General features: G+C 40.1%; 3 protein-coding genes across 4 annotated transcripts in view; all 3 read left to right on the top strand.

Moving 5' to 3' along the window:
- LOC113213817 (uncharacterized) overlaps nt 1-1,762 on the top strand; it is a 19,919-nt gene extending 18,157 nt beyond the window's left edge. Inside the window, exons 3-8 of the mRNA XM_026432999.2 lie at nt 45-89; nt 207-295; nt 496-718; nt 873-1,200; nt 1,282-1,472; nt 1,626-1,762. Coding sequence (XP_026288784.1) covers nt 45-89; nt 207-295; nt 496-718; nt 873-1,200; nt 1,282-1,472; nt 1,626-1,715 — 966 coding nt within the window. The 3' untranslated portion in view covers nt 1,716-1,762. The remainder of the gene's footprint in view (nt 1-44; nt 90-206; nt 296-495; nt 719-872; nt 1,201-1,281; nt 1,473-1,625) is intronic.
- A 297-nt stretch (nt 1,763-2,059) lies between these two features.
- LOC113213816 (chromosome-associated kinesin KIF4) lies at nt 2,060-8,100 on the top strand. Of its 2 annotated transcripts, none has more exons than XM_026432998.2 (18): nt 2,060-2,227; nt 2,767-2,989; nt 3,097-3,275; nt 3,374-3,535; nt 3,618-3,721; nt 3,794-4,005; nt 4,087-4,262; nt 4,352-4,528; nt 4,643-4,810; nt 4,911-5,105; nt 5,243-5,992; nt 6,070-6,202; nt 6,279-6,415; nt 6,493-6,606; nt 6,708-7,106; nt 7,191-7,367; nt 7,511-7,572; nt 7,659-8,100. In XM_026432998.2, the coding sequence occupies exons 2-18, from the start codon at nt 2,767-2,769 to the stop codon at nt 7,747-7,749; spliced, it is 3,459 nt and encodes a 1,152-aa protein (XP_026288783.1). In that variant the 5' UTR covers nt 2,060-2,227; the 3' UTR covers nt 7,750-8,100. The 2 variants fall into 2 exon arrangements, with proteins under 2 accessions (XP_026288783.1, XP_026288782.2); XM_026432997.2 differs by lacking the exon at nt 2,060-2,227 and adding an exon at nt 2,628-2,649.
- A 549-nt stretch (nt 8,101-8,649) lies between these two features.
- LOC113213815 (DNA polymerase iota) lies at nt 8,650-13,286 on the top strand. The gene is made up of 3 exons (XM_026432996.2): nt 8,650-8,814; nt 9,241-9,504; nt 9,594-13,286. Exons 2-3 carry the CDS (start codon nt 9,241-9,243, stop codon nt 11,253-11,255), a joined length of 1,926 nt encoding a protein of 641 aa, XP_026288781.1. The 5' UTR covers nt 8,650-8,814; the 3' UTR covers nt 11,256-13,286.
- Nucleotides 13,287-13,482: the final 196 nt, after the last annotated feature.

Here is a 13,482-nt window from a genome sequence, read left to right as displayed (position 1 = left end):
GTAATATAAATAATATGTTAGTCCTTTTAAAAAATAATTTGCAGAGCCGAGATTTTTCTGTATCGACCATGGACGCTGGAATTATACTGGTAGGTTTTACGACTTGTGCGAGAGAGTTACACTGGTTAAAACGCGATTCAGCGATTTATCCAATGTTGAATGATTACCCCCTCACCCTCTGTCCGCTTGCGTCCCGTCCGCACTAGAACTGGGAGGACCCATTTCTGCCGAAAGCTGAGACGCGGGTCGTCCTGAACGCGAGCGATATGTGGGTGCCCGAGCTCACAACGAGTGGGTGAGTCGATCGCGCTCGTCCAAAAAAACGGGCTCGACTGCGCTGGGAAAACAAAGGTGCCATTTTCAGCAATTTTAGTGCAATTACATAGGCAGTGGTGCAGCAGTTGCACCTTTGTTTTTCCAGTGTGCACTGTCAATCACATTGGTGATGGCACTTATTGTAGTGATTGAAACTGAATTGCCGCCGTCGTGTCACAGCGTGGCCGAGCACCTCCTCACGGCCAAGTCCGCCCTCGGTCTCCTGGAGACTGTCGAGGCCACCAACCGCGTCCGCTCGTTCCGCGAGACGAAGCTCCGGGGCTGGTGCACGCCGTACCGGACCGAGGACTGGCCCCGCGACCAGGTGCACTGCGCATTCATCGTCAAGCCGGCAAGCTGGCAGTCCTTCAACCTGACGCACAGCTTGAGCGTCAAAGATGTCGTGAGTGTGTAGGACGCCTTCATTTTCAAGCGGACATTTCGATTTTTCGAGACCGGGGGAGAGGGGGGGGGGCTATGGAGCTAGTAACAAAAGGCCTAATGCGTTTCTCGTGCTTTGATACCTTGAGCGTCTCATGCCTCTCCCCACCTTCTAGGTCCAGTGGCACCAAGAGCTACTCAACGGCAAGTCCCCGATCGAGCGGCTGGCCTCCTGGCAGCTGCAGCACCTGGACTCGAAGCTGTACGTCGACCGCGCCCTGTACGTGGAGGCGGTGCTGCGCCGGCTGCCCGCGCAGCTGGAAGCCGAGCTGGTGCACCCGGTGCTCGCCGTGGCGGCGCTGGTCCCCGCCAGCGTGGCGCTGCCCCCGGGCTGCGGTGAGCGGCCGGCGCTGCTCGCCGTCTCCTTCCTCCTCCACGTCGCATTCCTCCTGAACCTGCCGACGCTGGCCGGCAACCTGGAGGGCGACGCCACGCCCCGTGCCCGTACGTACTCGTGGTGTCCGCTGCTGTTGCTACGACGCCGTCCTCGCGCTGATCGCGGCGCCCTCCTGCATGACCCCACAGTGCTGGTGTACCGCGACGTCGGGCTGCTGCTCCTGGTGGTGGCTCTTCAATGGCTGCTGTCGCTGCGCATCGCTTCAAGGACGAGGCCCTTGTCTTCCTGGTCGCAGTCCATGGCCAGAGGGTTGTCCATGCTCAGGACGATCCTGCTTCTGCCCGTCACCGCGCCCGTTCTCAAGCCGCTCGACGAACAGGTGAGTGTTTGACGCGTCTGAGATGAACCGGTGGCTGCCATTGTGATATTCACCTGTATTTAGACAGAACACGCGCGGGATGCTTTGCCGAAACCCGTTCTTCGTAAAGCGTGTTCTTGGCGTGTGTAACCTAAACCCTTTCGACTGTTACAGAGCGTTGAATTATCAAAGATTCTTGATCGACTAACATTTTTGGCAGTATCGGCAAGTTACATCGCTCTAGTGATCATCGGCTTACAGTAAAGGAAAATGTAACTTTCAGTAAATAAAGTGTCATGTCTCATCACGTCTCAAGTCTCGTTTATTTGTTTGATTTGAAAAAAGTGAGTTTTCTCTTTTCCCGCTTTTCTTGTTCCATATTGAACAGTTTTCGATAGGTCGACACGGGATGCGATAGTCTTCCCAGCGAAAGAATAGTGAAGTGCTAAAGGCGGATTCCGTGGCTCTTTTCCCCCACTACTCAGTTCTCACCAATCAGTCCACAGGAAACTGAGTAGTGGGGGAAAAGAGCCACGGAATCCGCCTTTCGCACTTCACTATTCTTTCGCTGGGAAGACTAGATATGAGAATGAGAAATTTCTCTTGTAACGGTCTAGAAGCGGGAAGCGACGTTCAAAAAGTTGTCAAGGTATCGTTGGTGTCATGTCCGTCAGCGTCGAAGACGGCTGCTGTGGTTTAATTTGCGTTTAGAACTGTGAGCACCATTAAAGAACCTTTGGAATCTGCACTTTTCACGTTCCTCAGAATAGCCCAAGGTAAAGTGTTTTGATTAGTTGGTTTCGTAGCTATCGGCGTGCTCCCTTACTACCGCTCAAGCTTTACAGCTTCACATACGACCTGATAAAATTGTCACTAAATCTTGCCACTCCTTATTTTTGAATATGTATTTTTGTCATGTAAAATGTGTTGTTCTTAGCCCAGTAGTTTTCATCCATTCTTTACTTGTTCTTATTCAAGATCTTGATATTTTGAAATATCGTGGGGTTAGCCCTAGTACTGTTCTATTGTTTCAGTAATTCATGGAAATTATATGGTTACCACATTTGAGATGTGAAAAAGTGTTTTCTTTTGTCGTATGACTTCTCATGATACCAGAGCTAGAATGGACCTACTTGCTACTAATGTATGAACTGCTTAATCCGTTTTCTAATGTCATGCAACAGGTACCAGTAACCAGGTACTGAATTTCCTTGAATTGCTGATAACTATTCAAATTATGATTGTATTGAACTGAATGTTTTAATAGTATTCCAAACAAGTATAACATTCTTATTAGGATTTTGATTATTTTCAGATGGATGATGCCATCAAGGTGGCTCTCAGAGTCCGTCCGCTATCATCAAGTGAGTTGGCAAGAGGATGTCAACCGTGCCTTGATTGTATTCCCAATGAGCCACAAGTTGTTATGAGGAGTTCTGATAAGGCCTTCTCATATAACTATGTCTTCAGCCAAGACTCGAGTCAAGCCAATGTGTATGATGTCTCCGTCAAATCTCTAGTGAAACAGTTATTCAAAGGTATCTGAATTTTACCCTTGGTAGCTATGTTTCAGTCCATACTTCCGCCCAAATTTTCTGCTTCAATGCTTTGGCTGTTTATATTATATTTTTATTTTTTTCATCAGGATACAATGTTACCATTCTGGCTTATGGACAGACGGGGTCTGGAAAAACCTACTCAATGGGTACCTGTTATTCTGGAGAAGGAGAAATGGGCATCATACCCCGTGCCATCAGTGATATATTTGAAATCATTGCAGTGACTGATGACAAGGATTTTAAAGTTTCAACTTCATTTATGGAGGTACATTCATGGAGGCCATCTTACCTAATTGAAGTTTCTGTCTGAGAACAGGTTTTTGAATATTGCAAGTAAACCAATTAAACACTTTCTTTTTTCAGTTGTATAAAGAGCAACTTTTTGATCTTCTTGCCTGCAATACAAAACCAAGGGACCAGTGTATTGTTGATATCAGGGAAGATACAAGAGGAGGTATTAGAATACCTGGCCTTATTGACATGGAAGTATCTAATGCAGAAGATACTTTCAATGCTCTCAGAATGGTATTATTAACTGAAATGTTTTCACTCTTGCTTAGTTGTCTGGTTTTATTACTTCAGTTAAACACTTGCTAAATTATTGTAGGGATCAACTGGTAGAGCTACAGGTGCAACTGCCATGAATGCGCAGTCATCAAGAAGCCATGCAATATTTACTGTTACCATTCAGATGTGCAATAAAAACAATGGGTTAGCTTAATCAAACTTACAGTGCACTGCAGATACATGTGCCCTTCAATTATTTATTTTTCTTTATTGCAGGGGAGGAGACACTGTTGCAAAATTTAATTTGGTAGATTTAGCTGGTTCAGAGAGGTCAAAAAAAACTGGTGCCACAGGTGAAAGATTTAAAGAGGGAGTAAATATTAACAAAGGCCTGCTGGCATTAGGAAATGTAATTTCAGCCTTAGGTGATGGACAGCAAAAGGGCTATGTTTCATATCGTGACAGTAAACTAACAAGGCTCCTGCAAGGTGGGGTGCTTGATATCTGTGAAATGTTAGATTTCAAGTGAAACTGTATAGAAACTCATTGTATTTCTTTTGGTATTGCAGATTCTTTGGGTGGAAACTCAATTACACTGATGGTGGCATGTGTGAGCCCTGCAGATTACAATTGTGAGGAAACGCTGAGCACTCTACGTTATGCGGATAGGGCACGTCATATAAGAAACAAACCAATCGTAAACCAAGATCCTAAAACTGCTGAGATGCTCCGTCTTCAGAAAGAGGTACAAAGCTGAATTGTTTTTCATGTGAAATTCATTAAATTCTTTCTTCTGTTCAGTTGTCACATAACAAATCCATTTGCTTAATACAGAATACTGAGCTGCGTCTTCAGCTTATTGGTAATGGTGGAACCATTGGAACTTGTCCAAAGGAACACCATGAGCTTGAGAATGAAAATGAAGTACTCAAATCAAAAAATCGCAAACTAACTGAAGCTTTAAATAATGCTATTAATGAAAGCACCAGTCTCATGGAGCGTGCATTGTTGGTATGTTTTTATTATTAGCTATTCTATGTGAAATCTATCATAATTTTAAAGTCTGTCCAAGCTGTTCATATTACGTACTTTCTCATCTTTAAAAAAAATCTTATCTAATTTCAGGCAGAACTTGCTCGAGACAGAATGAATGTGAAACTCAAAGAGTTAAATGCTCAATGTAACATGACAATTGAAAATTTTGATCAGTCTAAAGAGCTGTCACCTTCCGCCTCCATGAATGGTAATTTGGCTGGGTTAAAAGAGCTCAAATCTAAAATATTGGAATTGCAGGTAAAGTTTAACAAAATTCTCAGTCTTTATTTTTTTTTCATTTTATAAAGTTTGTAAATATCTTCATTTAAACTGAGCACAATTATCTTTATTTGTGCAGGCTGAGCAACAGCAAGGAGAAGAGGAAATTAAGAAACATGAGATTTCTGAGATGACAGCCAAAAACAACCAATCTGCTGATGGGAACCGAACCATTGTCATTAACTCTCCTTTCACTCCGCAATCCATGGCAGAATTTGATCAGCAGGAAGAAACACATACATTCCAACAAGCCGCCCTTAATCAAGAACTTCAGGTCTTTTTGCCTTATATTATTTATTCAGTTCACAACACTAAATTATATTTGTTTTGCACGAATTCTCTTCTCTAGTAGTATAAATTTAAATTACTACCTAATACATAATGTAACATTTTCTCTGAATCATTCTTCAGGAACTTACAAGGGCCTTGGCTATTAAAGAACAGCTGGCTGCTACCCTGGTGGCCAACTCAAGCAGCATAACCACTTTGAACCCAGAACACCAAGAGAACATGAAACAATTGGAATCTCAAATCAATAGTCTCCAACAAGAGCGTGACATGCTTCAGGTACAATTAAAATCAGTGCAGTCCAATACTGCTTCTAGTAAAATTGCTGAACAACGCCGCAAACGACTTCAAGAGCTGGAAGCACAAATGTCAGATTTAAAGAAGAAACTTCTTGAACAATCAAAAATAATTAAAATGAAGGAAAAAACTGATGAGAAGGTTGTAGTTCTGAACAATGAAATAAGGTCTATGAAGTCCATGAAAGTGCGATTGATTCGTCAAATGAAGCAAGAGAGTGAGCAGTTTCGGGACTGGAAACTTCAGCGAGAGAAGGAGATGAATAAATTGCGTGATCAAGACCGCAAACGCCAGAACATCATGAATCGAATGGAAAACATGCACACAAAACAACAGAATGTCCTTAAGCGTAAGGTTGAAGAGGCAGCTGCTATAAACAAAAGGCTTAAGGATGCCTTATTACTTCAAAAGCAGTGTCAGGAAAAACGCCAGCAAACTCTTGGTAAGCCAGAAAGAGTTCAAGCATGGATTGCCCAAGAGCTCGAAGTGTCTGCTAGTACTGTTGCAGCAGTAAGAGTTCGAGATAAGCTTATAGAAGACCGTGCTGTTATTAGCCAACAACTGGAAAATGCTGTGGTTTGTTTCAAGTCTTAAGTTAATTATGACATTAAGCGTCAAGGATGATTTCATAGGATTTGCCTGTTTATTTTCAGGAGTCTTTGAAAACAGCGTCCCCTGTTGAGGAGAAACGCGTAAAACATGAAATTAAGCAACTCAAAGAAGACTTGCAGCTGCGAAGTGCTCAAATTGCAGACATAAATCAGAAAATTCTTGATTCCGACCAAGGTAAACAAACATCCTCAAGTATAATATTATCCAGCACTATCTTTTTTTCAAATACCAATTTGTCTAACTATTTCAGAGAACAAAGCAAAAACAAGATGGGAGTCTATTCAATCAATGGTGGATGCCAAATACGCCCTAAAGTACCTGTTTCAAAACGCTGTTGAGTTTAAAAAAGATGTGGCAATGAAGGAATATACAGTTGAAGAATTAGAGGTATGCTTTTTGGCATAGCATTATTGGATAATAATATATTTCTGTAGCAACACTAAATAACTTTTTCATTTTGATAGGAAACCTGCAAGAAGTTGAGTGCTGAAATTAAGCTTGCTGAGGAAAAGCTCAACTCTCTTGAGCAGAAACACAAAAGTGAATTACTCACTTTAGAGAAGGAATCTGTAGAAAAGGTTTGTCAAATGTGATATTACACAATTTTGTTTGTGTCAAAGTTATCTAGTGAACTTTTTGTATTTCCACATAACTAATATTCAATGAACTTTAATTTTAGGTTGCAGTCCTGCTTAACAAATTACGTGAGGCTGAAAAAGGGTCTCTGCATCCTCGTGCTGTTGAAACTGATTCCGATCTGAGGAAGAAACTTGAAATGCTTGAAGATGAGAATAAGTACTTGAGATCTATTACCGACCAAATAGACATGTTAAAGGAAGCTTATAACAAAAGTAAGCGAGAATCTTCAAATAGTATTGATGGTCCTTTCAATGAGGATTCCACTGATCCCAAGACACCACCTAAGGAAATCAAAAAGAAAAAGACTACACATTTATTCAAGTCTCCATTAAACGTTACCTTTACTGATACTGAAGATGAGGTATTTGATGATGATGATGATGAAAACGATCCTGATTGGAAACGGACACCGTTATTTAAACGTCTTCAAAGCATTAGAGTAAGTCTTTGCAGCTACCCCAATATTTTCAGGTGTACCCAGTTTCAATTAGTTACCTAAAGTTTACTCATTCTTATCTTTCAGAGAAAAACAACAGTATCAGATAACATGTCGCAGTCAATATCTGTAAAACGCACTTCTGATGGAAGTACATCTTGCACATGCAAAGGAACTTGCCAGAGATGTCCTTGTCGAAAAACTGGCGCTGCATGCTCTGATAGCTGTTCATGTACTTTGAACAAATGCACCAACAGGAGTAAGGTATGTAATAGCTCTGTTTATCTTATCAACAGTTTATGTTCAAAGGAATTTGTTTTCACCTTTCATGCAGTTTTGGATGTTCTCCACCCATTTTCTCAATCTATGCTGATTCTTTTATGGTGTTTTTCTTCTGTGATTCATAGGAAAATAGTATGGAGATGGATTTCAGTGCTGATAGCATAACTGGGGAATCAAAACGACCAAGGTAGGAATAGTGGAATTTCACTGTGGTTTTTTTTCCCCCACAATTGCTTCTAATAAAACTATTAATCATAAATCCTTATCTTTCAGGACGGAAAAATTACCATTTGAAATTGCAACTAATAATGCCAATTCATCTGCACTACCTCAAGTGCAGGGCAAATACTTCCCTGCAGCATAAATCTGGTGACTCATTTATTTTCTTAAAGATCTAGACAATACATCATGTACAGCATTTCCTAGTTTTTAATTAAGTTTGCAAATTTGTGATATATAGGATCAATTAAATTTTAATTAATATATTATGTTTTTATTTGTAACTCTCATGCATTAAGTGTGGTTCGTTTCATGTAAGTTATTTTTTTTTTTAATGAATTAAGTTTCTTCCAACAGCTGAATTTTATGAACATTTGTTAGTTGACTAAAGCTTGTTAAGCAAGCATCAAAGTGAGCCCCTGTAATTTTTTATAGAAATTTATTTTACCATATCCCACATTACCTTAATCAATAAAACTATGATTCATGATTTGTACTTTCTGTGTTTTTGACCATTTCACCATCTAGTAATACATCAGTACAATAGTTAGTCCAAGGTGAGTTAGCCTTAGTTCTAATGTTTCTGAACATATGTCATATGCTCATATGCTGATCACTATAGTACTCGATTGTCACTTGAGGGTGATGTTGCAACTGTCACACTTAAACAAACCATGAACAAACGAATGAAACGGCTATCGGATACTTACACATGAGTCTGATTCCTAAATCAGTATTAGCTATTTATCGTGGAGGAAACAAACAAATACTAATGAGCAGATCACATGAAGTCTCAATGTACTACAGTTTTGAACTGTGTGCCAAATGTGCCCGGATCACGTTTCAAGGGTGCCAACAGAATTGATTTCGTTCTGTATCAGTAAAGGGAACATTACATTCATCAATGATTTGGACACAGTTCTCAAATTTTCTGACGATGGATATCACCAATATCACGTTTTACCATGATTTGTCGATTTGACGTTTCCATTCAATCTTGTTTCTTCCCTTTCCGCCCTCTCCCCTCCACCCCCGTCCCCCTATCGTTCGAAATCTCCCTTCTGTTTTGAATGAGTGGTCAGTTCGAATCGAAGGAACCAGGAACGTACCCTTAGAGTAATAAACTGAACATCGAACAAGTCTAAACAAGAATGTATGATTAAACAATAACTTACGCAATAGTTTCTTCTTGTTCGTGCACTAGTTCGAGGTAATTTCATGTAAATTACGATTTGTTATCATTACAAGAGCAGTTGTATAATGAACTGTAACCACATGAGACTTGACATTGTAATCTGTCACCAAATTTCGCTTTACGCACAGCCCACGTATGAAGCTTTGTCTTCACCAAAAATTGTACCAATTTGGTATTAAGATGGTGTTTTGCTTTGTTGCGACTTTTAGTGACCCTACGTTCCTAGTTTGCAGGGTTGCTGCTTTGAAACCTTACCTGTCATGTTATAATGCGTGGCGGTTGTCAATCATAAAATTGTTGTAGAGGTTATGGCATTTTTGTCTAGGAATGGCCCTTTCTCATAGATTTCATTATTTTTCGCTATTGGCTGCAATATGAACTCAAGGTTTTTAATATTGATGTTATTTAATATTCATTAGAATTGTATTTCTGTGCTTGCAGATGGAGGCTGGCAGTCATGCGCGCGTCATAGTTCATTTGGACATGGACTGTTTTTATGCCCAAGTAGAAGAAATAAGGAATCCATCTCTTGCTGGACAACCTCTTGGTGTTCGTCAGAAAAACATTGTAGTTACATGTAACTATGAAGCTCGTGCGTTAGGGGTGCGCAAGTGTATGTTAGTGGAAGATGCTACTCGCCTCTGCCCCAACATTTCACTTGTTGTTGGAGAAGATCTGGCACCATATCGACATGCCTCAGCACAAGTAACTATCTCTTGTTCTACGAAAATGTGGGTACTTGTGTTGTTTTGCTAACCATTTAGGTCTAATTCTTTTATCTGACTTTGTTGCAGGTGACTGCCATTCTTCAACAGTTCAGTCCTCTGGTGGAGCGACTTGGTCTTGATGAAAACTTTGTTGATGTTACTCAGCTTGTCAACAAACGATTAGAGCTGCGCAAGGCAAACTATGACAGTAGTGCGGGTTCAGCTATTGAGGTGGACAATGAAGCTGTCCCTTTTGTCTTTAATGATGATTATGGCTCATGCTGCTGTGGCTGTAGAGCACGCTTGATTGAAGGAACACAAGTGGCTAAAGACATGCGTGATAGAATTAGGACTGAACTCCAATTAACAAGTTGTGCTGGAGTAGCTCATAACAAGTTAATGGCAAAACTAGTTTGTTGTACACACAAACCAAATCAGCAAACTGTAGTATTCCCCGGACCTGCTGTCAGAGCTCTCCTCAGTAGCTTACCAAATATCCGCTCTCTTCCTGGAGTTGGGAGTCGCACTGCAGACATATTACAGGAGCTGGGTGTCACAAGTATGCCAGAGCTTCAAGCTCATCCTCTTCCTGCATTAAAGGGAGCCTTGGGTAGCGACACTGCTCTACGATTAAAAAACAATAGCTTAGGTGTGGATGATTCTGAAGTCAAAGCCTCAGGAAAACCAGCATCAATAGGAATAGAAGATGGTTTTCGTCGAGTAAGTCTGCAAAGTGAAGTGAGGGAAAAGCTCAGTACTTTGCTTACTCGTCTTTTAAAGCTTGTGGAAGAGGATGGTCGCGCACCAACGACAATAAGAGTAACAGTGCGCAAGTTAGATCGATCCAAGGGGACCACACACCGTGAAAGTCGTCAGTGCAATGTAGCTAGTCTTCAGGCTGAGAGATTGATGACTACTGTAATGATGCTATTTCATCGTATAGTTGATATAAATCAACCATTCCATCTTACTCTCTTAGGACTAGCATTTACAAAGTTTCGTGCTCGTGGTATTGGAAGAGGGTCAGTAGCAAGTTATCTTGTGCGAGATCGTGACCTATCAGTACAAACCTTAACCAACCTAGAGGGAGAGGGAAGTGGTTCCTCCATCATCAGGATACCTCCATCTCTTGTACCCAATGAGTCTGGTTCAGAGTCTGAGCCAGAGCTGGAACCTTCTCCTAAGAAAAACCGAGCAGATAGCTGGCGCGGAAGAGACCTTATGTCACCTAGCAAGCTGAGAGTTTCTGAAATGTGCCTTGCATCACGATCACCTAGAACTTCAATAGATGAATCAGTTCTCAAGGAATTACCACCTGATATAAGAATGGAGGTCTTGGAGACATATGGTTCTGACACAAGCGAATCTACTGATTGCTCAATGGACTGTGCAAGTGATTCCGATAGATCTCCTAGAATTAGGAGTAGTCCAGTCAGGATAATTGATGCAAGACCCTCATTGAAATCGACTGAAAAAGTGATGGGTAAGTCATCTGACGTATCAAATGAGAGAGGTCCTGACAAGCCATCTGCTGGCCCATGTGTTAGTGAAGCAGCAGCTAGTGGTACAACAACAACAAGTGGTCCTTTATTGAGGGAATTGCCCAGTGATGTTGACCCAGTAGTCTTTGAACAACTACCTGAAAATGTTCAAGCGGATTTGTTACGATCTTGGCGTCTAGAGAAGTGGCACCCGAGCAAGTCAAAGCAGAATTCCATTCTACAATACATGGTCACAAATTCAAAGTGATAGGATCTTATCTAGGTAATAACTTGATCCAATTTTTTTCAATTGTGATTATTTTAATATTTGACCTCAAATATTAATGAGTGTGATAAGAGTGAACTGTCTAGCTCTTTGATTCAGTTTTAATTGTGTATACAATACCCCCTTAACCTTTGCATTTTTGTGTAAGTCATAAATGTATGTAGAGCATTCACCCCTCAATGTGCTCTCTGACTTTTTCCATTCTGTATTGTGAATCATTTTTGTATACTTTTCAAGTCTCCATAGTTCATACTACCTCAGGTTTTCTTTTTCTTTTTCGCTTGGTTCAATTCCACCTGTGTTTGAAGAAGGCTTTTGTCATGAGACCCTAATATGCAGTTTTGTTGAATTGCTTATGTTAACACTACATTTTTCTCAGTATATCAATCATTATTTTGTTTCAATATGGTGAAAGAAGACATTTATATTTTCTATCTTTGACAATGACTTGTAATTCAAGGAGTTTAAAGTGCTATTAGTGTTTGTACCTGACAGAATAATATAAAGCCCCAATTTTCTACAATGTCCAGGCTCATGTCTTTTCTGGGCTGCTCTAAAAGTGATTTTCCATTTTAATCCTTGGAATGTGTATGATACATACAGAAGGAGGTGAAAAAAGCTTATCAGTTCTGCTCTGGGCAACTGTGCCTTTTTCATTAGGTAATTTTATCAAAAATTACATTTTCAGAACCATAGAACAGCACAATAAGGAGATGGATATTCTAGATATATGGTGATGGTTTGCATTTAAGCTAATATTTATGTCTCAACTGTTACTTGTTTTACTTTTCCTGTGTTCTGTTAATTGCTCTTCCTTGAACATGCCGGTGAAGGTTATTACTGATATCAGTATGGTTTGTCTCTCCCAAAGTATTACTCTTTTATCCTTTTTGTAATTTTAAAGGAAACTCACATTTTTGCTGAAGAGAGCTTTCGGTAGTTCTGTTGTACGTGACTAAAGGTAAACAATTATGTTCAAGGCCCAACATTGGATTTTCTTGTAAACTTCTATTTTTGTTCAGGTCTGTTTTGATAGTGATTACACAGTACAATTATATAACTTACCTATTAGTTGATCATTGTTCATGATATGTGCATGAGTCAATCAAGTATTTTGTGCCTTAATGTCAGTACTAACATTGGGTTTCAGTCGTGAGGTGATATAGGTTTTGTATCTAATTCTATAATTTTATTGTATAAAAAGCTCATTTCAAAATGAAATAGTTGTGTTTTTTGGAATATGTGTAGTATTTCAATTGTTAAATAATTAAAGCTGATTCAAAATTAAATCAGAGTATTGCAGAAGGTTCATCTTGTCTCTAATTATGTCAACATAGAGGGCAGGAGCACATCATTTTCTTTTTGTAAATACCTTACAATCTATTGTGACTCTCTAGTGTCTATTATCTTTCTCCTTATACTAAGATTGTAGAACCATCTTGTATTACATACAGAAGTGGATGAGAGTTCTACTGTAGTCAGAGTGTATTTAGTAAGTGGTTGAACCTATGCATAGGTGGCTCACCCTTTCACACCCTTTGAGAGCCAATAGTCGCAAAGTGTGTTGTCTAACTTGTTGTAAAATCCCTGTAGCTATTTTGCTTGTAATTGAAATGAACATGTGTGCCTGGGCCATACTATTAAAGATTATGGGTGAAATTAATGAGGATAGGGTAAGTATTGCAAATGGGTGGGCTTCTTTAAGAGGAGCAAATTGAATTTCCATTGTCTATCTGGTATATGATATATAGCCCATTATTAGGAACAATTATTGTGTATGTGCATCATGAAGTTAAATGATCCATTCCGCTAAGTAAGCTACAAGGCATACAAGTTTCAGCAAAAGCAAGCAATTATGGCTTGATATGGGTGGCGATGCTATGCATCATGTGATAAACTCCATCATCCATGTTTGTTTTACTTTATGGACTGATACTTATTTATTGTAAAGTATGTTTGTACATGCTTTGTCATTATTTTGTACAAGAGTAAATATATTTTTTTTACACCAAAGTTTTAGTTTTATGAGACTTCCAATTACTCATTTATCAGTCCTTAGCATGGAGTTAGCCCCCCTCCCCCAACAAACACACACACACACACACACGCACTCACGATCACCTAGAACTTCAATAGATGAATCAGTTCTCAAGGAATTACCACCTGATATAAGAATGGAGGTCTTGGAGACATATGGTTCTGACACAAG

This window comes from Frankliniella occidentalis, unplaced genomic scaffold, assembly GCF_000697945.3.
Source record: "Frankliniella occidentalis isolate FOCC.00 unplaced genomic scaffold, Focc_3.1 Scaffold26, whole genome shotgun sequence".
Classification (NCBI taxonomy): domain Eukaryota; kingdom Metazoa; phylum Arthropoda; class Insecta; order Thysanoptera; family Thripidae; genus Frankliniella; species Frankliniella occidentalis.
This window is presented reverse-complemented; position numbering and strand designations above follow the sequence as displayed.